The following is a 25,320-nucleotide window of genomic DNA, read 5'->3' on the forward strand; positions in this document are numbered from 1 at the left end:
TAGCCCAGAGTCTAACCTTGGGCACTTGACTTATTCTACCTTTGTTGTTCATTTTTGCCTCATCACAAAGGCAGGCTGTCAGAGCACAACACTACCCTACAACATCTTTGTCAAATCGATATTAACATTTTTAAATAGTAAAAGGTTTGTAGTAAAGGTCATGTTATGTTATACTTTTCTGATAAACGTAGATTTACATATATAAACAGTAGATGAGATGACTAGTAGTGGGTTTGGCTTGTTTTGTTTTTATAAAGAGAATTTGTAAAAAAATGGGAAGTTGTAGTTTCTTCTCTCATTGTAAACCTGATGCAAAAATGAATATATTAATAGCCTTGTCAGCTGATAGAACTGCCTTTAGGAATTTAAATGAACTTGCTTCATGTTTTCTCTGCTTTAGGAGAAAGTGGTAAATGGAATATATTGTTCTAAACACAGTTACAGTTTGATTTTCCTAGTATACAACACGTATATTGTCGGCTTCCCCCCTTGTTTTGCTGTTTCTAATGGTTTTACGATATAAAGATTCTGGCTGCTTTTGGCAAACAAGGTCTGCAGCAATCAGTACACAAACAGTCCCTTCATCAAGCTGAAGTTTCAGCTTCAGTGGGGACCCTATTCTGTCAGATTCTTGGGTAGATTGACCTGACATGGTAACAACTCCAGAATTACAGCCAGTGTTTGATCATTGGGAGAATTAACTCTGATAGCTTGGCTGTTCAATAAGCTGTTTAAAAATTACTGTGCACTAGATGAGTGCAGCACTCTACAGGATTAGATCAATTATGGGACAGAATTGTACTTTCAGCTTTCATAAGATGTGGGGTTTTTTTCTTCTGTGCCATAGGTTTCTGCTGAGGTATCTTAGGTAACAGTTTAACTCCTTGGTGATGGGTAATTTGCTCCCAGCTGGAGTGACACTTGACTTCAGTTCTGTTTCTCCAAGTATGGATCAGAATCACTGGTGAAGCTTTTGCCTCAGCTCCCTGGAGAAGGCTGTATTTTGTTTGCACTTGTTTATCTTGTATATTTGCTCCCTGTGGTGGCTGTATCTGTCTTTGCATTAAGTGTGCATCAAAATGTGTTTTCAACTTACAATGCACTGTGAGAAATAACTTGATGAAGTAGTGTGACATTGGAGTTATAGCACAGTATCCAGGGTTTGCCTGTGTGATGGCATGTGGGGGGAAGCTTGAAAGTTTGTTCTGCATTAGCCTTTTCCAGGTTTATTCCTGAAAATGGGTCAGCATGCACATCCATCACTGAAGCCATGTAAAAGTTACCAATTTCTGTCATTTCATGGTACCTGTTATTAGCACAGCTTTCCATTAAGACCAGCTGTGTTGTGGGTTGGTACTGGTACAGTGAGATGGGTTACTTTTCAAAAAGGCAGAGCAAAATAACTATTTATAGATCGAAACTTAGCTCTTTTGTTACATCTTGATCACATAAAGAAGTTTATTCAAGTTACCTTGTTTGTAGGGGAAGATAAGTGATGTTATATTAACCTCATACACTATACCTTGAATCGAAGAAATGTCTGCTATTACTCCTGACAATGACCTGCCAGTTAGAAAATACTTTTCAGGCTTTCTTCTGCTTTTGTGTGTACCTATGCAACTCTGCTGTTTCTTTATTAAATTCATCAAGTAAAGAGGACGCAATTTAGCTTCATGTCTGATAGTCAGGCATGAAAATACTGATTATTACTACATGCACAAGAAAACTCACAAACTCAAAACTAGCAAAGATATGCAAACTAGTTGTAGGTATCTTTCTGAAGGAAAGCAGGATAGGTTAGAAACAGCTATAAAATGCCTGTCCTTTTTTCTATGGGCTGGGGAATGTAGATGATCAGACTGGTGAAGAGAGTAGTAGAGACATTTGTGTTAAGAGTTCTATTTTTAAGTATTCACCTACATCCATGCTAACTCTTTGTAGCCGTCTTCTGGGATGTAATAGTGAGATGAGCAGGAGCGTACTTCTCTTCTCCTACTGCCTTTGCTTGATTATAAGAGCTTTTCTTAGTTTTTGCTAAGTACCACTTTCTGTTGGAAGAATATCAAGCCTCATGAAGTGTTTCTGTAGGTACAACAGTAAAATATAACAGCAGCTGTTGTTGGAGAAACCAAGGGTTGATTAACTATTGCTGATGATATCAGTTGGCCTTACCTCTACTAGAGGTTCAGTAATACAGGTTAGTGAATAGGTTGTGCAAATATACCATGATTTGTCCTATTTTATTTGAAATAAATGAAACACTTGGCAAATGGGAGCTCAGGAGCCTATTCCAGGTTTCACGTCTGGTGGGGAACCTGACATGAACAGTAGAAGAATGAACTTTTGATCTTGGGTTTTTCAACACAAATAATTGTAGGATAAATTTTCGCTGTTAATGGATTTTTTGTGGCTCCACCCAAAGACCAAAGTGGTGATTCCAAGTGAGGATGGGGATCATGTTTTCACTGTTGTGTAACAGCTTGTCATAGAATGGTTTGGATTGAGAGGGACATACATTAAAGATCATCCAGTTCCGACCCCTCTGCTGTAAGCAGGGATGCCACCCACTAGACCAGTTTGCCCAGGACCTGATCCAACTTGGCCTTCAACACTTCCTGGGATGGAGCATCAACAACTTCTCTGGGCAACCTCTCCACCCTCTCAGTAAAGAATTTCCTCCTAATACCTGATCTAAACCTGCCTTCTTTCTGTTTGAAGGCCATTACCCCTTGTCCTGTAACTCCATGCAGTTGTAGGAAATCTCCAGCTCTCTTATAGGCTCTTTTTAGGAACTGTAAGGCGGCCCTAGGGTCTCCCTTTCTTCTTTTCAGCTTCTTCAGCCTGTCTTTATCAGAGGGGTGCTCCAGCCTTCTGATCATCTTATGGATGTTAACGTTTTGTCCATCTTTAAGAAAGACATGGGAAAGGTTTTGATTGTGATGCTGATTATTGTTAATAGTTAACAGTATTATTCCATTGGAATAGATTTGGTGAAGGTTGGAGTTTGACTGTAGATGATTTCCTGTCGTAAGCAAGACAAGGAAACAGCTATGTACCTTTTTAAGCATTGTTCCTTTGAGAGAGTGTCATACACATAAAAATTACCTGCTGAAGGTAATTTTGAATTACCTAACTGAGCACACTTGGTTTAATCCCCTTAATTGGGAGAATTGGATTTCGATTTTTGGGGAGTTAGGTTATTTTCTTTTCTTTCTAATTTGTTTTCTTGGGAAAGTATTTAAATGAATTACAGTGAGCACATGATGACTTTTGCGCTTTTGGGAGCTCAGACATACTGAAAGTGAGGGTTGCTGCCCAGTGGCAGGGGGAAGATGAGTGGTCAGTGGCTGCTGCGATGTCTGTATCCCATCGTGTTCAGCCTGTTCCCTCCTCACCTTCCCAATGTATAAGCATGGGCTCTTGCAGTTTGTGCCTTAACAGAGAACTCAGATGAGCAGAATATATCTGGGTTAGGTTTGGCTGGTAACAAATTCAAACACAGGTGACAGTTTCTACAAGTCTTACTCTGGCTATAGGAGAACAGACTGTCCCCCTCTGAATTTAAGACTGTTAATTAAAGAGGTAACTGATAGCTTTTTATCTTTACAAGAATTAGCTGTGAGAGTTGGCTTGTTCTGGTTCTGTGTTATTTAGCTGTGATGTTTTTATATTCATGCTGGAAGCCCAACAAATCATTACCATTACAAACAAGGTGTTGCTTATTTGCTACTTTCATTTCCTAATGCTACTGAGACCCTTCAAGCAGGGTTCACTCCTGAGATGCCCAGGTTATTTAAATTTATCATGGTATGTGGATGGTCTCCTGGCCCTTGCTACTTTTCTGAAATCCCTTTCTGCACTTGCTCAGTTTTAATGTGGGGTCTTTTGGTCTCCTTGGCAGGAACAACTGCCTCTGTTTTCCAGCTGAGAAAGGGCAGATATCTGGCTTGTTCTGCTGTCCTCAAAGCTCTTCTTTCATGATCATCTTTGGATCTTTTACTGAAAGTGAATGTGTCTTCTAAGGAATAGAACCATCAGCATAAGCATATTTACATTGGTTATATGGACACATGGGCAAAATCAGAAAGTTTTTGTGCTTTTCATTCTTCCCTTAATGAATGCTAAAAGGGCTGTGGGTTTGGGTTTGATTCCTCCAAGGTTTGCAGTTTCTGCCATTATTCTTCCCAAGTTAACTTCCTCCTCTGGCATTTCCCCCTCCCTCTGCCCCCACACATGTGTGGGGAGGATAGGTGAAAGATAGCTTTCACAACCCATGGGAGCCCTGGAGATTGCAAGATAAAGCATTCTGCTAGTCAGTCTAACTCTGGCATGCCTCTTTGCCAGAGAGAGACCAGGGTTTGATGAGTCGTAGCAGGCAGAGGCATGACTTAATGCAGTGCAGCTTTTCTAAATGCATTGCTGAGATAAAATTTTCCTTTTTTAATTTACTCAGTGAAGTAACAGGAGATGAAAAGACAAAAAAGGGAGTGCTCTCCATGTTGATAATTGTTCACTTCTTGCAAAGAAAAATTTCAGTATTCAATTGTTTTTCTAAAAGTAATTTTCTATAAATCCTATCCCTGTGTGGTGAGGACAAGTAAAATCTGAATGTTGCTATTAATACCAGATCCATATGAGCAGGTAACCTAGTTCTGTGGAATAAAAAAGTAGTAGAACTACATGTCACCATGTCTTCAAATGAGAAGCAAATTAAGAGGCCTTTAAGATAAGGTTTGGTAGAGTTTAGGTGCATTCTGAAGAATATCTTTCTCCCTTATCCTCAGAGTTTTTTTTAGGAGGGTTGTAGATGTGACTGTGGAGTGAAAAAGAAGTTTGAATGGGAAACAAGCAAAATGATGTGGGCTTTTGCTCCAGGCAGCCAAGGACAGTTTTGCCAGTTAGGTTTTGGGTTGTTTCTGGGGCTAAAGCCACTCTGGTCTCTTCCCACACAGGTGGTGCTGGCTGTGACCCTCGCTGGTGTGTAGCTGCACCATTCCACAGTGCTCCTGGGGACATGGATGTGTGTAAGTGTGCTCCTGACAGTGGTCCTCAGAGTTATGAATGAAGCTGGAGTTTTGGCCTCTGGCTGGAGTTGTAAAAATGATGCTGTGTTTAAATATGTTTTGTAAAGCATTCAGAAGACTTGCTTTTGGAGCAGAAAGGTCAAACATTTGATTGCTGATGGTGGTTGGATGCAGTTACGTACACTTAGATTTTCTCCCAGCTTCTTGCTTGTGAGTGCCTTTCACCTGAAGGATGAGGGACTAGCAAGTACTTCAAAGGCCCTGAGACTTTGCTCCTTTTTGTGTCTTTAGTGTTGACAGTGTGGTAATTAATGCAAAACTGATTGAGAACAAATTGTTGTTAAAACAAGAGATGATGTCTACTCAAGCCTGCAGTGTTTGTGCCTTAGTGACTCTCTGAATGTCACGTGGAGCAGGAACCACCACTCCACGGTGATTGTCATGGCTGCATCCTCAAGTGTGGTGCTTGTGAAAGGAGAACAAGGACTCAGGGGACCTGTGAAGGGGAGCATCCTCACAAACTCTGAGTTGGTCTGTGTGAGCTGGTGACACAGTAGAAAAGACTCTGGTTCAACTTTTATTAATAATAAATGGCCTTTAGATGATGTTAATGACAGCTCAAATGTATCATTTTGAACAACTTCTGGTTCCTTTTGAGGACAGTGATAAATGCCCAGATAAAGGCTAGTGATGCTCTTCCCTCCTGAGGAGAGGAGTGATGACTCTTGAGTGATGTTACAGATGGTTGTCAGAGAAGATGGTGGAGCAACTGAATGAGACAGGCATTCAGGAAGTAATTTATTGCAAGTCTGTTGAGAGATGAATTAAAGAGGGAGTAAAAGTGAAACACCCCATGGAGCATGGTTTGTGAAGTAATGAGCTACAGGCAAGAAGTCGTGTGAAAATGTTCAGTGGAGGAGGTGGCACACACAAAACAGAAGGTGTTCTATTTGGTAGTGATACAACTTAAGTAGCTTCTGATCTAATTACTCTAAGTTCTAGCTGTTTATTCTTGCTTGTCTTGCAGACAAGCACTGGGGATTTGTACCATTTGAGAGCAAGGAGGGAGGATGAATGAACTGAAAAAGAGAATGTATTTCACAGGTCTGTTTTGTTGGGGTTTTTTGTTTTTGTTTTTTTTTTTTGGGGGGGGTGTTTTTTTGGTGGTCGGTTGTTTGGTTTTGGGGGGGGTTGTTTGTTTTTTGTTTGGTTTTTTCTTTGTTTGTTTTGTTAAAGAAATTTGATGGAGAATGCCAGGATATCACTGGCACAAATCAGGGATCTAGACTGACAAAGTTACTACTGAAACCACAGAAATGCCTTAAAGGCAGGTGCAAAATGTGTAGTATAAATTTGAACTGTCTTTGGTTGGCACATCTTGAATCACGTCTACTTGAATTTCATTTGGTTAGCACCTACTGCTGTGGAGTTCTGAATCGTGGTGATTCCTTCAAGTATTTTCCACAAATTATTACTGGTTTTTAAAAGAAAATAAATTCATAATGACACACTTTCTACATGTACGAGAAAAGTAGTTCTTCACTGCTTTGTAATGTACCAATGAAAATGAAAGAAAAGTTTCCAGTGAACTAGAAAGGAATAGGATTTTACTTATAAATAAAGGGAATTTTAATCTAACTGTTTCTTTACTTAGAGTATGAAAGTCCTCTAGACTGCCCCTTCCCTTGCATCAGTGCATTTCCAGAATTTTTTTAATGCATTACTCCCTTGGTAATTTACAGGGGATAATGTGGCACATTGGTAGAAATTAAATTTCTCTACAGAAGTGTATACTTGGCATGGCCATGTTCACTCTCAGCTTTAAGAATTAAGAGCAATTAAGCATGTGCATCTCTGAACTAAGAGGGAAGTTTCAGTTAGAAAATGCTGGTTTGTAGATATCTTACAAAATAGAATGGCCCCTTTAAGGAATATAGCTGCAATACAGCAGCACAAGTACTGCCTGTAAATGTTACATTACATTAGCCTGGGGCAGGCCAAATGACAGGTATAAATCAGTGCTTTTCTGGTCTTGTTTGAACTTTATTGTGTTAACTAAGATTTACTTTAAAAGAAGGCTCAGGGTGTGGAAATGATTTTCTGACTTCAGGTATTGTGCCATCTATTTTCTCTTGGTATCATTGCTTTCTTGAGTAGTGAGTAAATCAATGTAGAATCTGTGTGTGTGTCCTGTCTCTGTTCCCCCCTGCCCTTTCTCCTCCCTACCCCCTGCCAAAAAAAGCACTTTTAAAATAAAATGTCAGGAGTTGTCAGGGGGAGGTACATAGTGTTCTCCTGATAATTTAAATGTTACCTTTCTGTAGGATGAAAGGCTAGAACCTGCTTTCTTCTTCTGAATTATAAGCAGAGTGGCCCTTCCTGAGATGCTTTACAGAAGTGAAGCACTATTGAGTGTGAGAGCTGGATGTTGCTGATTTAACACCGCTGCAGCTCAGCTCCTCTTAGACATATGAGTCCTTCCTCATGCTGTGAAAATACACCATGCTGTTCTGTATACTGAAGGTTCTGAAGTTTTTCATACACTGTGGTTTTCTTAAAACTTGGGGGTTTGACATTGTGAGAAGCTGATATTGAAGGGATAAGGTTCTTCAAAATAAAAAGAAAATTAAGGAAAATTATAAAACTAGTTATTTGTATCAATGTCATAAGAGATTGTTTTATTTTGTTTTTCCTTTCTCATTCTGTAGCATGTCCTGAATCCATGGCAGCAGGTAGCCTGACAGGCTTCCTCTAAAGCTATACTTCCATCATTTTCTGATGTTAGTGCACAAAGATGGACTGTTTTGGTAGGACAAGGCTCCATTGAAGTTACTGCTAATAAGCAAGCCAGCTCTGTTCACTTCAGTCCCCTTCAAAACACAGGAAAAAGCTCAGTCTTTGCCAAACTTGAAAAGCTGAAACTATTACAGAGGTTAAAAATTATTTATTTCAAGTGGGTGTAAAACATATTTTCAAAATAAACACTGAAACCACACCTGACTCTTACCACATATATTAATCATATTCTGTGTGGGCATGAAGTACAGAAAATGTTGAGCTTTGTATTCCTTGGTTTTATAAATGCAGGTTTGTTCTAACTAGCATTTAATATAAACAATGCTTAAGTACTGTCAGATACAGTGCACCTTCTTCTTATGTAGTGCTACTCCATTTTAGTTTAGTTTATTCCTGGCAGAAAGATATAGCTCTTTTAATACCTCCCTAATGCTTTAATTTTTTTAAAAATATATGATGTAGTCATAGATAGGATTAATTTGACTATTTGGTTCTAAAGCATACCTATACTTGTCTAAACAGAAGCTGATGCTAATCTGGTGCAATAGTTTTTTGTGTTTCTGTAGCAAGTTGTTCTTTTAGTTCAGTGGGCTTGTGTTCCGACTATCATCTGCTTTTTAAGTACAGCTCCTTGATGCACTGAGTGATTCTTCTGAGAGCAGTCCAGTGGTCTGTATGCTTGGTTTCTATTTCACATGCTGCTACAGGTGAATCAGTGTCCTGCAGGTATAAAATGTTGGCATTCCCCAGCGTGTAGTATGTGAGGTTTGGGGGATTTTTTTTGTTCTATTTTTTTTTTGGTGCCTTTGAGTACATACTCCTCCTTTCCTTACACTTGTCTGTGTAAAAGCCAAACTAAGTCTGGCATCGTTTGCATGTGGCAGAGATCTGCTCACCTTTTAGAGCTGGAAATGAAACACGGGGAATTTCCCTCCTAAAAATGAGTATATTACTGGGGAGCTGCCTCTCCTGTGTACTGCAGACAGATTTGCCTCCGTGCTGACCTGTCTGTGCCTTGAGCCAAGGCTGCCCAGGGCACCATGGCAGTGATAGCTTGCTGAGATGTTCTCCACTGTGATCTGGTCTGAGATTCGCTGCCACCATCCACACCCTGCAGTTCTATCCCTAACATGTACATAATCTCTTTGCTCTCCTGAGTTAGCTGTGTTGCTGAGAGAACACAGGTAGTGCAGTAGGATTTTTTTTTTAAATCGGTATAAACCTTGGGTTTGATACCATGTTGTTATGACTCTTCTAATTCAATGGTTCCTGACTGAATTATCATTCATTTAGAGTCCATGTGGCTCAGTTGCTGAAGCACCAATGACAGGGTTGCGTTGTGTTGCCTTTTAGGGTTTTGCCCATCTTTTTTAGCTTAAATACTGCATTAGTGGAGTCTTTGTGTCTTCTGGTACCACTGTGCAGCAACGAGATCTGCATCCAAATCTGAGGTGTTTCTGTCTTATTTAAAGTATTGTTCAGCAGGTTTCTCTAATTGAGCATGTTAAAGAATAAGCACTATGGGGAAATCAAACTTACCAACCTTCAAACAATAATTCCTGGAAAGAGATGCTGGTTGCACTCTTTTTCTCTTCATGGAGATACTCACTAAGGAAGGAGTTGAGTTGGTGGTCAGCTGCACTTGTGCAGTCAAAACTCACTGGTTCAAGATTCTGGAGGCAGACACAAACATGCTTTTAGCTGGGTCCTTGCAGACTCAAGATCCGGCAGAGTTTATTAACTTGGGCTCACTGCCAAGCAAATGCAACTCTGGTGCTCTCAGACCAAGCAGGATCAGCTGTTTTGGCATGGAGTCCAAGCAGTTAAAGCCTGCCAAGCGTGAAGGGTGTAAATCGGGGTCCAGCACAGTTCTTGGATCCAGGAGCTCTGGAAACACGTAAACAAGTAGCTCTGAATGTATGGATCAGCTTGGGACCACCAGGACTCATTAGATCAGCAACAGTTTCTACTCTGGTAACTTCAAGTTTGTTTGTCTGGTTTTAGTTTGGTTTTTATTCAAGTTTTTTAATGTTGTTCTTGTTGGGGTATGATTTTTTTAAAAACTTTTAACTCTTGAGTTCTGGGGAAATACATCAGTTTGATCAGGCCCAAGCTCAGCTGAAACTTTCTGCGTGTGCAGTATGGCATGTCAGGAGCTTCCTGAAAGCAGACTGCGGAGGCACTGAGTGTACTGGGCAGGAACCAGCTCAGGGTTCCTGAGTCAGAGCTGCTGATCCTAAATTGACTTTTAATTTCTCTGTGCTGTGATTCCCGTGTCGTTTTGCAGTGAAACAGTATGCAAGTGTTTCCTTTGTCTGTTTTCTCACAGCCTTTGTGAGCCATGACTGTGGTGCACTCACCATTACACCCAAAGTATGGAGTACTGGGTGGACATTGTTAGTTAGAACTTGTGTTTGGTTTTGTGGTGTGTGTAGCCATGGTACATACACTGAGAATATGTTTAATAACAGCAGTTGTCAGGGTAATTAGCTTTTCCATTTGGATTTGAAAATGCTCTTTGGAAAAATTGCAGTGTGCTTGGTGTAACTCCACCAAGCCACAAATTAAATAATTTAAAGATGATGTGCTAGGTAGTCTCTGGATTGTTACAGAATTTGAAGTTAATTTTCCTCACAAACTTCACCAATGGTTGCTTAACTTTTCGAAGCAAAAGGTCATACAGATCATTTTGGTTTTTTTATATGCAGGTGCAGCTGGGACAGGCGGATATAAAATGCCCCATCACAGAGTGCAGTGAACACCTGGATGAAACAACTGTCCTCTATAACCTGCCCCATGATGACATCATCAAGTACAAATACTTCCTGGAACTCAGCCGCATTGACTCCAGCACCAAGCCATGCCCTCAGTGCAAGCACTTTACAACCTTCCGGAGGAGAGGCCACATTCCTACCCCTGCCAAATTGGAGAACAAATACAAAGTGAGCATGCTTGCCGGGGCTGTGGGTTAGATGGCACTGCAAAAGTAGGACAGCATTTGGTGAGCATTAAATGAACTTTTTTGTTTCACTGGAGCTGTGTGCAAGCTGTCATTAGGAATGTACACCTGTAGTACATCATTGATTAAGTACTTAATTGACTTCTAACAGTTCAAGCAGCTGAACTCTTCAACCTGTATTTTTTTGGTAGGTAGCATAATTTTGTCCTGAGATACCTTTTAATTTAAAGAGTGTTGTCTTTCTGACATTCAGATAATATGGGCACAGTCAGAAGAGACTGGGAAAGGGGAATTACCACTATAACCAATAATTTTAGACACACAGCTTCTAAGTTTTCCCTGAAACTCTGGGTGAGTGAGTTCCGGGCATTTATGATGTTAGGCTGTTGGCTTTTCTTCTTCCTTAGTAATAAAGCTGTTGTCTGTCCTGCATGTTGATTCTGATTTCTTCACTCCCTTACCAGGGGTTATACATTACTGTAGTCTCATCATTCACAGTGCAGAACTTTGAGAAATAGAGGGGAAAAAATATTTCTACAGCATTTCTTTTCATGGAACAGTTTCTTGTACTGTGATTTTAATCAAAGATAAAAAGCAAGAATTTATAATAAGCTTTGAGCTGCTGAAAGTCCATCTGAGTTCCAGAAAACAACAGTTGTCTGCAGCACCATGTTCTGTGATAATTTTCCATCCGGTTACTAGATTTGTTGTGGTTAATTTCATGACTGAGCTGGCCTTTCCTGGACAAACCAGTTCTCCTCAGTAGGAGTTTAGATGACTGTTTAGATAGCCCTAATTACACAGTGTAAGATTCAGCTCAGTATGAAGATTAAAAGGTGGAAGGTTGTGTATTCATTGGAGTTGAAAAGTTGGTAAAGCTAATTCTGAGTTATGACCTCTTTGTGCATATCTGTATAGGGCATGAGTTACGTGACACATTCTGTTGGACCCAGTGTTTTCAAATTTTTGTCGTCTTACATTGACATGGAAAAAATTTGAAACTGCAAGTAAAATTCCTTCTGCCCAAAGCTATTCTCCTTCACCCATCTGCTTCATCATCACCACACATCAGTTGCAATCTAGGGTAGATCAGAGCTTTTAATGCTTTGGCAGCCACCTCTCAAGTGTCAGAGGCTGTTAGTGTCCCACAGGTGTGGGTCATTGGTGGTGCAGCTGTTGTATCATAGGCCTGCCAGATCTGAGAACATTCCTCAGAGCATAACCAGTCCTCTTTTATGAGTTAAAATGTTCCCAACTGCCCTACAAACTACAATGGGAAGGAGTGGGAGACTGTGATGTATGTTGCAAGCAGGAGCAGTTCGTTGGTCATGTGGTGATTCAGTGTGTGTACCTGTGATCTGCAGAGCTTAAATCTCCTGGCAGCAGACTCTGGTGAAATCTATCCTTTGAACTGAGCCCAGGTGTTGTGTGGAAGAGTATCTAGTTGATGCTAGTTAGAAATATAATTGGGAAAATGCTGACAAGCAATATGAATTATTGTGGCCCACAAGGCTTCAGCATACTCCTTGAACCTCAATTGTTTTCTGGTGTAGGTACAGTTTTAGTGATTTATTTTAAGCTTAGCACAAGGATAAGTTTTGTTGTAGGGAGAAGGTTTAAAAAGATGACTATATGTGACGTGGAGTATATGTGAGGAATTTACATACACATGTAGCTGTGAACCAATATTATCTGTTTTCTTAGGTTCTCATTCTCTTACTACTGATTACATGTACACATTGTGTCTTGAATTTTAGGCTGTTTGGAGGCAAAGAGGCATTTTCTTTTGTGGATAGCATAGGAGACATCTCACTGGAGGCTTTTGAGGCTTCCCCATACACATATAAGTAATATAAACAGCAATTGCACCAGGTGAATTCTGCACCAGCATTGCAAGTACTGGCTTCAAGAGAACTGAGTCATGTGTGGAGAACACGAACGCACACGCCTGCTGGTAGGATCACAGCACAGCCAGTACACTCACTCTTTTATACACTGCAAGGGGAAAGCACTCTGAAATTCCAGACTTCATTTGATCTGATACTTTAAAAATGTTAATGCCATTTCTAAAATTTTGATACAGTATTTAAAATTACAAATTAAACAGAAATTTGAAGAGGCAAAGTTATAGACTAGTCTTTCTTATTATAGCTGATTTGTGTCAGCTAAGCTGATCTAGGTCCAGTAGTTCAATTGGCTGAGATTCAAGTCTTGGTGTACTAAGCCTAGAAAGTTAACATGTTATGTTGAGGAAGAAGGAGGGGAAGGAAAGGAGAACTTACTGTCCAAACCTTTCTTCTACCGTTAGTGCCACTTAGGGCCACACAGAACAGCAAGAGAACTATTTATTTTTTCTCTGTAAAATATTTTTATCACAAATGGATCCAGCATTAACTCTGAAACAGTTTCCTTGGCCGCTCTCATATGTCCTGAATTGAGTGTGTAATGTGGTTGCAGACAAGACCCTAACAAACCTGTGTTCAGAGCTGTTATGCAAAAGTCCAATGGAAATGGACAGAAATGGAAAAATTGCTGTTCAAGTTCCTGTGCTTGGAACAGGTAGAGGTTTCACAAGAGTAAGAAGACCTGTTCTGTGAGGAAGCTCTGGCCTTGCCTGTTAAAGTTAGTTTTTTGACCTGCCACTTGCCATGGAGAAGCAATAGTCTGCTCTATGAGATTCATAGTAAAGTTTTCTTATTCACTTCTGTCAAGAGATACACATCACATAAAAGGAGGACTTGAGTGCTTGGGTTTGCAAATGTAAATGTTTTTTCAATGCAGTTGTTACACAAACTATCTTTTTTTGAACTACTGAAGAGTTTCTGAAAGCTATTCTAGAACTAGGTGGAATTTGTACCAGCAGAGATGCTGTGATAGAGCTGATCTGTTACCTCCTCACTTTTGGATCAGATTTTAACTTAAAGTGGCAGATTTCTTCATGGCTATGCATGGCTTCAATCTTCCTTGAGCCTCAGCTGCTGCCGATCAGGTGGTTTTGCTGTGCTCTTCCTCCTCGCTCTCAGCTGTTCATTCCTGCAGCCTGCTTTTGCTTATGTTCATGTTTTGGTGTCACACTGGGAGCTGGATCAAAGATCAGCCCTAAAGGGGTACAAAATTTGTCTGTTTTGTTGCTTATTTTCAGCTGTTTCAAGAGAGGAGATGAGTTGATGATGAGGAGAAGGAAGTTGTTTTGGCTGGAGCCCATATTTATTTTCAAATAAAGGCACAGTATCTGCAGCGAGAGACTGTAATTTATGTAATCAGTTAATTGCATAATTAATTTGGCCATTCTGTTATAGAGCTGCTGTTCCACCAAGCAGCAGAAAATCCCACTGAGCTTTTTGTACCTTCAGGTTCTAGGAATATTTTTCATGTGTAATCAGTTTTGCTATCATCAGGTCACATTGAGTTGTGTTTTGTGTTGAAATTATCTATCAGTTTTGAAACATCTTTTGCTCTGAGATGAGGAAACTGATAGATAAAGTAGCTTGCAGTAAAGAGGCTTGCTAAGAAAGTGGAAAATGTTAGCCTCAAAGGTCAGTGTTTCAGAAAGCTGAGAACCAAGACTTAGAACACAAAGTTGTGCAATCTTCTCTATTTCAAGGGAGGCTGATCTGCAGATGGCATAGAGGTTTGTGTATATATCCATCCTTTCAATTCTAATCAACAGAAAGAGAAATCATAAAATAAGTGGGAAAATGTTTGTGTGAAAAAAATATTTGAAAAAAACACAAGGTTAATGTTTTCTTTTGCAGATATAGTTTGTCTGCTTTGCTGGACTATATTTACTAATTCAAAATCATGTGTAGATAGCATTTCTGTGTCCTTGCTGTGGTGATTTCATGCATAACTACTGAAGCATGTATCAAATAATATTTGACTTTTCTTTCAGAAAAGCAGAGAAAAAGTGGAATAAAAATATGAAGGACTGCTGTAATTGCCCTGTTCTGTTTCTGTTTCTTAAGCACAGGGGCATCACACTGTATCCAAGTTTAAATGGTTTTAGGGATGTGTTTTGCAGACATGAGTTCCAAGAAAAATAAGGTTCATAGCTACTTAAAGGACATAGTTTTCTTTGCTTGCTTCAGTTATGCTCAGGAAGCATTGAACCCACAGAGAGGTGAAATGGCCCATTCAAAATATAAAAACTATTTACAAGTTCAATTTTGAGGAAAGTGCTGTCAGGGTGACAGGTGGAAGAGGAAACTGGTAATGAAACATAGAGTTCTCACTAGCTCAGTTAGGGCTATTTGTGGTAAGAAATGTTATTTTGAGTTCCTGTGGTTATAGCCTCATCCTGTATTTCAGTACTTTCTGATTAATGTATTTAGAAACACCTGATGTCAGTGTGCACGGGTAAGTTTAAATACATATCCTGGTGGCTGCTGTATTGCTTTCACTTATGTACATGCTATAATAGAAAGAGAGAATCCAAATAATTTGTCAGATATTCATCAAAAAACAAACCCACAGAACTTGTGTTTTAAATTATGTTGCCCTTTTTTTAAGGAAGGGGTTTTAACTTGCAGCTTCCTGACCTGTTGATTTGGGTTTGTAGATTTTAACAACCGTGTTCTATCTCAAATGTCTGAATACTGCAACTGATAAAACTATTCAGGTTGTAGAACACTTACTTTTGGCTACATGCTCCATCTTTGGCTGAGCATAACAAATACTGAGTCCTACACTATGATGTTTGCTATAATCTGTCTTTCCAGCAGTAGGACACTGTGACATGTGTTGTTGAAAGACAAATTCAGTGCTGGGAGGGAGTGAGGAAGAAAAAGGGAAAAAGAAAGGTATGGAGATAGGGGTTAGGATAGGTTAGATGACTGTCTTGTGCATATTGGTTTTTAAAGTATTATGGAAACATTTATGAGTGCTCTGTGTTAGTTTGGTTAGTAGCAATATATATTATTCCTTAGGTTCTTCAGAGCATGAAATTTCCTTTCTTTTAAACTGGTTTTATTAGGAGAATTCATCTGGGAAGCAGAGATGCAAGTTATTGTATTTTCACTTTTTCAGCATCTTGGCCACTGGCTCATTATATTTGAGAAGGGTCACTATTTTGTATTGCTTTTGTTTTATACTTTATCATGGCCTTGGACAAATTTTCAGGTAAAAACTGATAATGTTTGTAATGCACATGTTTCAGTCCTAATGTGTTGTTTCCTTTTAAACAAGATGTAGTGATTGCATGTGTAAATAATTTTGGCTAGCCCCAGCAAAATGTGTAAGGGAGATCAGAGCACCTACTTTGGACTCTTAATTGTAGTCAAGGAAGCCTAACACCAGTTGTCATGACTCAACAGGAGGGCACAGCAGCTGGTGTGAGCGAGAATTTGAGAAATATGTTTTGGGGACTTCACATGTGACTACACTCTAGGATGTAGTTTCCTGAGAAGCACTCCCACACCATGCATGGTAAGCACAGATATTTCTGTGGTGTGGTGGTGAACCAAGTCTGGACACAGACATAACAAAAAAACCATGCTTTGGCTGGTTGAATTCCTCAGTCCCATCCATCAGCTGGGTACAAAGCCAGGACCCTGCCAGACATGGGTTGCAACTGGAGCTGGTGGACAAGGCTCAGCAGTCGCTTGAGAGGCTGAGATGTTTTGCTGCCAAACACAGCAGAAGTAAACGTGTTGCAGGAGCCTGGATATGCCTGAGTCTAATGTGGCTTCTAGTTCTTGCTTTCCTTAGTCATGATCCAGGTTGGAGGCCTGTCTTTTGTCAGATGAGCAGCTGCAATGTACCTCTGTTTATTACTCCTGCAAACGTAGCAGCTGCCTTGGCTTCTCAGAAAAAAAAATAAGCAGGCTGCGGAAGAAGATGTGATGACGATGGTACCTGTTTGACACAATGATTTAAAACTGAGGGAGTGTAAAGAATAGATCCTTTCTCAGTTTGAATATGGCTTGTGGGTTTTGCCATTAGGTGTGGTCTGTAGCAAGTGGGCTGTTTGGCACAGCCTCAGCTTGCCTTGACGCAATCAAGAGCAAAAGGAGGTGCCTGACTTCCCGTTGGTAGCTGTGGCTCTTGGATGAGAGCCTTGTTTATGGCCCCTTTTCCCAGGACCATTTCTAATCTAAGCTTCATAACCCATGCTGAGTTCCGTAGAGCCCCTTCAGAAGACCAAGTACTTTCTGTAAATGCCTTGGCAGTGCAGTTTATTCCTAGAAAAAGACAGATCCACTGCACTGAAAACTGTCAGCTAATTTTTAGTTGTTCTCACAAATGTATTGGAGGCAATTGAATAAGCTTTCTGGATTCTGCCGCAGTTGAGCCACACAATCACCTTGGGAAGTAGTGCCTATGATTAAACCAAGCTACTGTGCTTGGTTTAATTAATTTAATTCATTAATTTAATTTCATTGAGGTCTTTCCCAGCTTTAGCAATTACTTCTGTATTTTCTCTTGTTTATAAAGGAAAAGAACAAGCTAGCTTCCACAACTTCTCATGTTTTTAAAAATGCCTCCAAGAGATGTTAGATCTTTGCTGGGCAGCTGCTCTCTTAATTGGAGAGCAGTGGTTTTGAAACAGGCTTTCTAGTTGTATCAGCACCCAGCTTGCAAATGTGTGGTGTTTTCTCATTTATACAGATCCAGTGTCCATCTTGCCAATTTGTCTGGTGTTTCAAGTGCCACTCTCCCTGGCATGAAGGCGTTAACTGCAAAGAATACAAGAAGGGAGACAAGCTGTTACGTCACTGGGCCAACGAAATCGAACACGGGCAGAGGAATGCCCAGAAGTGTCCAAAATGCAAGGTGAGCTGCTCTCCCTTGGCTTGCAGGTAGTGCCTTCAAACTGTTCAAATATACATGTAAAATAAATATTTGTAGCTTCTGCTCAGCACTGGAAATGAAATTCACACTTGCTGTGCAGTTTCTTGTTAATGACCCATTGAGAAAAACAGGTCAGATTTTTTTGCTGGTTTCTGCACTGATTCTGCAGAACGTCTGCATGTAAAAGAAACGTTATGGAAATTATTAAGAGGAGGCTTTGATGTATGCTTAGAATCTTAGAAATGTTTTGGTTAATTAATTACAGAATAAATGAATCCTGGGATAAAGCTTTAAAGAAATGGAAAGCTTTAGGGAAATACAGTGCCCTTTGTCAGGTTTTCCAGAGTTTGAGTGTGTTCAATGTCTGAGTAAGACTAGAAATACTCTGTCAACAAGTTAACAAAGGGAAACTAAGACTTGGCAAAACTGTAGGTTTTGTATGATTTAGTGTTACTTCTTCACAAGCTGTACCTCAAGGTGGGACTTCACAGGCCGCACCTTGAGTGCTGTGTCCAGTTCTGGGCCGTTCACTTCAAGAAGGACATTGAGCTTCTGGAGTGAGTCCAAAGAAGGGCAGCAGAGCTGATGAAGGGCCTGGAGCACAAGTCCTGTGAGGAGTGGCTGAGGTTCCCCATGAGCCTCCTTTTTAGCCTGGAGAAAAGGAGCCTCAGGGGGCACCTTTTCATTCTCCACAACAGCCTGAAGGAGGGTATAGCCAGGTGGGGGTTGGCCTCTTCTCTCCCAGGCAACCGGTGACAGGACAAGAGGCAATAGCAGCAAGCTGCACCAGCGGAGGTTCAGGCTGGGCATTAGGAGGAATTTCCTTGCAGAAAGGATTGTTAAACATTGGAATGAGCTGCCTGGGAGGTGATGGAGTCACCAGCCTGGAGATGATCAGGAAATGACTGGATGTGACAGTGCCATCAAAGGTTGGAGCTGATGATCTCAGAGGTCTTTTCCAACCTAGGTGATCTTCTGAAGTCTTTCTCATTATTAACTTTCAACACGGAAATGCAGTTCCAGACCCTAAAAATGTCGTTGATTCCTTCAGAGATGAGAAGTATTTCCCACTCCTCAAATGAGATGCAGCAGCCCTGCACACCCCTGCCCCAGTTGCCCTTAATGAAGGGTGCTCTTAAATTTGTTCACTAGTTTTTTCATGGCTACCAACAAAGTAGTGAGGCAAAGCTGGAGTGTTTTGTAGAAGATGAATATTGAATGGGAGGATTTACTTATAAACATACCAAGTATATGTCACACTTTGAGCCTTACACCATGCAAATAAGAGAATTTTCATCAGTTTACTAAGTATCATATTTTGGTCTTTGAGAAAGAAATGCCTATGATGCCATAGCTTGAAATTGAAAGATTTCAAAACAGTGAGCAAAATTGGAAGGCTCTGAAATCAGCAGCTGGTTGTTTACCCTTCTTCCTGCACATGTGTGACCTTTTAACAAAGTTTTTGCAGCTTGCTTTTTGGTAAGAGTTGATAGGTTTTAGTCAGTTTTAAAAATGTTCACTTTCTGGGAAGTCTTAAAGTAAAATACTTTGTTGCTTTTAGAGTGGGAAGAAGTATGTATTTTGATTTTGTTTGACTTGTGTCCAGGTTCAGATTTTATGACAATGGGAAAGATGTGACCTGAAATAAATTGTCCAAAAAACTAAGGATGTGGACTAAACAAAAAAATATGAATGTGGAAAAACAGAAGTGGTAAGAAGGCTGATAGCTAGAAAGAGAAAGGACCTCAAACTGCTAAGTCTAACATATAGCCTGAATAAGTAAGAATTTAAAATGCCACATTTAAATATTCAACTCTTTTCACCATCTTCAAAAGAAAAGGCTGAACACTTGAAACTTACATGGCTTGTTACTAATTCTGAAGCATTAAGTTGCATGAGTTTGGCTGCTAATTTAAAAAATACTTGAGGTTTCTTTTCTTAATCAAAGGAAAATAAAACCTCCTACGTGGTGGGAGGCAGTATGGAAACTTATGAAACTAGCAGAGAAAAAGAACCTCTGTTAAGTCCTTCCTGGTAATGTGCCACTGTAAGTGAATATTGAAAAGGGAATTCAACCTTTTATTAAACAGTGTTGCTACCCCAACTCTTGATACTTCTTCAGAAGTGAGAAAAGTTCTTCCTGCCTACAATCTCAGTTTATTTTTAAATCAAATCTATATCCTACAAGTAATCAAAAGTACTACTTAGCCAGCAGTTAGTTCAACAAATACATCTTTGAGTAGTTAAAAAAAATACATCTTAAGCAGTATTCTTCATCAAATCTTTAGTAGGTATTTGGGGCCGTGGGGGTAAGCAATGTGACAGTTACCGAATATTAGATCTCCTACTACTCTGCCTCTCTCTCCCATCCATCCCTCCATCCAAAATCTGTATATAAAATAACATTTAATCACATAATCCTATTTCCAAATAAAGAGTGACGAAGAAAATAATTTTTAACACACTGTTTGATTTATCCATGTTCTAGGTTCACAGAGGCAATGTTTCAGGTGGAAACATACTTTATTTTTAACCTCTTTCATATTTTGATTGAAAATTTGCAGCAGCCAAAATTGGCAAACAGATTGAGGGAAAGTCAGTATTAAATTGTGCCTAAAGCTATTAGTATTTCATCTTTACACTAAAACTGAAATTAATGGAAATTAAAGGTAGAAGCTTAAATAGAGGCACAGTTTCATTCCTGAAATAATATGTAAAATTAGTGCTAACTTCCAAAGCTTGATAATGATTACAGTGTAAACTGTGACCATATTTTACAGATAGCTTCTGGAGATAAGTATTTATACACACAGATACATACACACGTGACTCTTTTTAGCTGTGCTGTGGAGAAATTGAATGCATTATCTTGTCTGAGCATGCAAGTGAGAAAATCAAAACACACTTAACAGGGTGTGTGTATATAGAGGCAGATCCTCAGAAGAATACAAGTATTTCAGTGGTTTGGGTAAATGATTTGAAAGAACATAATCCTTTGTAATGTGAATATAGTGGGGGCTGTTAGATAAGCTTAAACTTGACTGCTTTTTCCTGTAGTTGGATACAGCTTTAGCTCATCCAATAGGAATAGCTTATATTTACCTGGTCTCTCCAAATATGTCTGCAAAAGACAATAAAAATGTTACACACTGTCCAAACATTTAATTATAGATTCATGTTGTCCCTGTGCGTCAGTATGGAAATACAAAAAAATGCTACTTTTTAAAACTGTATCTTAAATTTATTTTGACTTTTTTCTTAACAGAGCCTTTTTCAAATTTACTATACACTATTTTGAGAGTTAGTATAGACTATTTTTCTCAACAAGACTTATTCAAAAAGTGCTGGTCTTGTTCTAGAGTAAGTTGGCTAGTAAGTGCCAATGTCCAGCATGTTATTGGATGTCATTTGTCAAAATCTAGAAAATTATTTGTCTTTTCCCAGTACTGTTTTAAGGGGTTATTTTTTACAATTTCTTGGTATGTTTTCAACAAAATGCTTTGGTTCCCACAAGTGTTTTTACAGTACAGCAAACCAAGGAAACCCTCCATGTTGGTGTTATCTTACCCCAGATTTCCGAAGCAACACTATCACATAGGTGCTCTAGCTTAGAAGGCTTTGAACAGCAGCAGAAATTTAAGAACAAGCATGTCAATGCAAATAAAGGAGTATGTACTTCTTATCTGTTCTGATTCATGTACGTGTTATCAAATAATTCAGGGCATAGTTTTTGGAAGCACTCTGCAAATCAATTCTCATCCTCTGGAGGGAGGAGAGTCCTTATTTGTATACAAAGGTGTAAAGCTGTGCAGATTTTCTTCAGGGGTGGAGGAGACATGGCCACTCGCCCTCAGAACTTATGGCAGTGATTTTTCTAGAAGATTTCAATGAGAGGGCATGTCATATGCAGAGGGGGTAAAATGAGGGTGTGAAATAGCCACTTCAGTTGTCTACTTGAGACTCCAAACTGGATGTGTTTGGCTTTGATGTGTAGCTTTCACCCGTGTTGTTCTGGAAGCTGTTCTTTGGTTTCTGAATGGCTAAACTGTAAGGTGAGTGTACATCTTGGGTTTTGAACAGGCTGTGGGTGTGGGATGGAGCCTGTAGCTTGGACTGAATGCATGGAGGCAGGAACTGCGCTTGCAGTTGCCGTGCTGAGGGGAGCCTGCAGGGGAGCCTGCAGTCACGGGGCCCTGGGCCGCGCACAGCCGCAGCTTCCAACGGCATTCCTGCACATTCCCGCGGCTGCCCCTTGTGCGCCATGGTGCTGTCAGTGCCGCAGGAGCACTCGTGATAACTGAGCCGTCCGCGATGGCTTTCTCAGCCTATGGATCTGTAATCCATCTCTGTCAGTGGATTATCGGGAGGGCACGGAGGCATGCCCATGTGAACCCGAGATGAAGCTGATCTGGTGAGATGTCATGTCTTAGGCTTGAGAGCCGCCTGACTAAGTGATGCAAAATTCACCTGGCATTGTCAGTCTGCAAAGCATGTGATAGGGAGTCCAAGCCCTGCATCTAAGCTTCGTGGGGTTTTTTACTTCATTTTTTAAATCAAGTCTTTACTCACTGGAAAAAAGGAAAGTTTTTGCAATAAAAAGATACAGGCGAGTAGAACCAGTTGTTCCAGATAAGCAGCATTTGAAGACAGTTATATGTGCAGATGAGTATTGACTAAAATATTTTTATGGTTTGCTTTTTGAAAAAACAAGCATGAAGTGCATGTAATTGCAGCATTTGTCTGTAAGAAAATAAATCCTTATCAACTTCTTTCATGTTTCAAGAGGACAGTATGTCTGGAGACTTTAAGGCAGAAACAAGTAGATTGACAAATTATTCACGAGTCATGCATGACTAAATGGAGCTGGGAGGCTTCTAGGAAAGCATGGGTAGAAGGATGGCAGGCAGTTTCTAAGAGGTGGGTACTTCTGAAAGATATGAATGGTAGAACATAAAAGGCTATTGTAGCATCTCCCTGAAGTCCTCACTATCTATAAAAATTAACTTACTTTTGAAGTGTGAGGTAATTTTAGTTTGCATCTAGGATTTTTATAGGTTCCAGGATTATACAGAATTACAGTGAGGATGAATGGTGATTTAATTGGGTTAGTAAATTAGAGAAGGCAGAGGAGACTTCAACAGTCTCGATTCAAAGAGAAAATAAAGCAACCAGCTAATTCTTATTAGTCACAAAATCTAGTTCGCTCATTTACATTTTTAAGATAGAATCAGCAGATGAGGAAGATTACCCTTTAAATTACAAAAGTCTGCATAGTTGCTGAGCTTGTCCCCTGAAAAATTAATTTGAATTAAATTTTAAAGTTAATTTGTCAAAATACTCTTAAGTCATTATTAAAATTCCTTTGCTTCAGTTTAAATTAATCTGAGGAATTACAGATAAACTATGGCTCCAAAGTAGGGTCAATATTTTTTCACATGTAACCTGAGAAGTAAGAAGTCAAGCTGACAATGTAGTGTTCCTTTTAGAAAAAAAACCCCATATATTTTCTTAAGTTATGCTTAAGTTGGTATAATATTGAGTGGATGTCTTTTTCCACTTTGCCTGCTGTCAGTGCTTAACTGTGAAAGTTTTGAAGTCAAGTGGTTTATAAAGCTCATCAGCAATGATGTTTTTTCAGGTGCCTCTGGAGAACAGCACACCTGTAATGCAGCAGAATTCCTTGGGGTAGAGGGGGATGTTTGCTTGGTCAGACAAATTTTAAGTCTACTACAATACTTGCCCAGTGGAAAGCATTGTTTTTAATAGCCCAGTTCTCTCTTTTGTGAATGTGTTTCCATGCTTATTGTATAAAAGCAGCATTTGAAAGCATAGCAGTGCAAATCCTAAGATTACTGCTGTGGCACAGGGATGCTGGCAGGTGTATCTGGACTAGTGTTTCCTTTGTAACTCTTACCGCCAGTGTTGCAGGTGGAAAGCATCACTCTGTTACATGTATAAAGTGCCAGCTTCAGGAGATGTTTGAGCCAGCAAGATGAGAGCCCAGATCACGCTGATCAACAGCGAAGAACATTTGACCCTCTCAACAATGTCGGATACCCCAGGAGTCACGAGCTGCTCTGGAGCTCGCTGAGCTTTCAGTGTCTCTGGTGCTTTCAGGGCCACTGAGTGGTCATGCCATGTCTTTGTCTGTACCTCCCTGCAAAATTAATATGTGTAAATAATTATAGGAGTTTCAAGAGGCATCTGTTGCAAGTTTCAACAGATGAAATTCAAATTGGATGTAATGGAAAAATGTATTCCCAGGGAGGATGGTGAAGCATGGTATAGATTGCTCAAAGAGGTTGTGACATACCCATGCATGGAAGTTTTTTGAATCTAATGGGATGAGACCTGGTGCAATCTGATCTGGCTGGAGTTATCCCAGCTTGGAGTTACGGGTTAAAACAGATGATCCCCAAGCATCACTTTCAACCTCAATTATTAGGCTAGCTACCATTCTACTGTGGAACGTGGTCTTGGAATGCAGAATGGGGAACTATTTATGCAGGCAGTCATTAAAAGATGGCTGTAGAACTGGGGCAGCCCTGTTTCTAGTGTGCTGTGGGTATCGTGGAAGTTTGGTGTAATTTTTTATTCTACGTATGGTTTGTGGAATTTTTTTTTTCCGAGAAGGAAAAAGCATCCATGCTTCTCAAATCATGCACTGTAACAGTAGTATCTTTATGGTGTTTATTACAAAATGCCAAATCAATTTGTGATGGAAAAAGGAGTGGAGCCACAGGTGGCCTAAGAGGGGAAACCCATCTGTGGAGGGGTCAAACAGAGTTCATTTCATAACTATATTCACTATGCTGCTTTTATTTTTAATAAAGTTTGATGCTAACAGATCCACTTCGGCAGTAAAGCCAAGATTTCAGTAAGGGCAAGAATTCTCATCTGATATGAAGAGTGTTAAAAAAGGAGTATTATGTAGGAAATGGGAATCTGAAAACAATAGAACTCACATATAATGCTCTGAAACATGCCTCAGAAAACCATTATTGTCTTAAGCCAGCTGCAGTATCAATTAATGCAAATACTGGCTTAGCAGGGGGTTGCTTGCAGCTTCTTTTCATCTGGCACATGAACTGCCCCGGGTAGTGCCCGCTTTCCTGGGCTTAGGAAGGGAGGAAGAAATAATACTTCTGTTTTCCTTGTGCTCACACAGATCCACATCCAGAGAACCGAAGGGTGTGACCACATGACCTGTTCACAGTGCAACACTAATTTCTGTTACCGTTGTGGGGAGAGATACCGCCAGCTCCGCTTCTTCGGAGATCACACATCAAACCTCAGTATCTTTGGATGCAAATACCGCTACCTCCCCGAGAGACCACATCTGAGGAGATTAGTGCGAGGCTCTGTCTGTGGTGAGTGGATTCATGCTCCTTGGGGAGAGCTGCACAATGAAGTGGTGGAGGGGATAGCACAGTTATAGGTAAATTAAAACCAGTGGTTTAAAGGATTGGATGGGTAACTCAGTTATTCAAAAGGTTGGCTTATTAAGTATATTCAAATATATGGCGTTTGCCCTCCCTTTTTACATGGAATTTATATGATTAAGTATTGTGTCCTCTTCTCATAGCTTTTTTCCTGTTTTTTTAATAATACATAAGCAAACTGGAAGAGTGCTGTCAATATGCATGTTGCTGGCTGTGTTGATTATTCTGAAGGTATATTGGAGAAATGGGTCAGAGAGAGGAGGAAGCTTAATTAAATTACCCTTAGTGTAAGTCTGAATAAAGTGCTCTT

The 25,320-nt window shown here is 39.9% G+C and overlaps 1 protein-coding gene across 1 annotated transcript in view; it reads left to right on the top strand.

Annotated features, from left to right (window-relative positions):
• Positions 1–25,320, top strand: part of RNF217 (ring finger protein 217) — a 66,970-nt gene that overhangs the window by 23,405 nt on the left and 18,245 nt on the right. Inside the window, exons 2-4 of the mRNA XM_063389934.1 lie at positions 10,529–10,762; positions 17,386–17,550; positions 24,737–24,938. Coding sequence (XP_063246004.1) covers positions 10,529–10,762; positions 17,386–17,550; positions 24,737–24,938 — 601 coding nt within the window. The remainder of the gene's footprint in view (positions 1–10,528; positions 10,763–17,385; positions 17,551–24,736; positions 24,939–25,320) is intronic.

Source organism: Prinia subflava, chromosome 2 (genome assembly GCF_021018805.1).
Source record: "Prinia subflava isolate CZ2003 ecotype Zambia chromosome 2, Cam_Psub_1.2, whole genome shotgun sequence".
In the NCBI taxonomy this organism is placed as follows: Eukaryota; Metazoa; Chordata; class Aves; order Passeriformes; family Cisticolidae; genus Prinia; species Prinia subflava.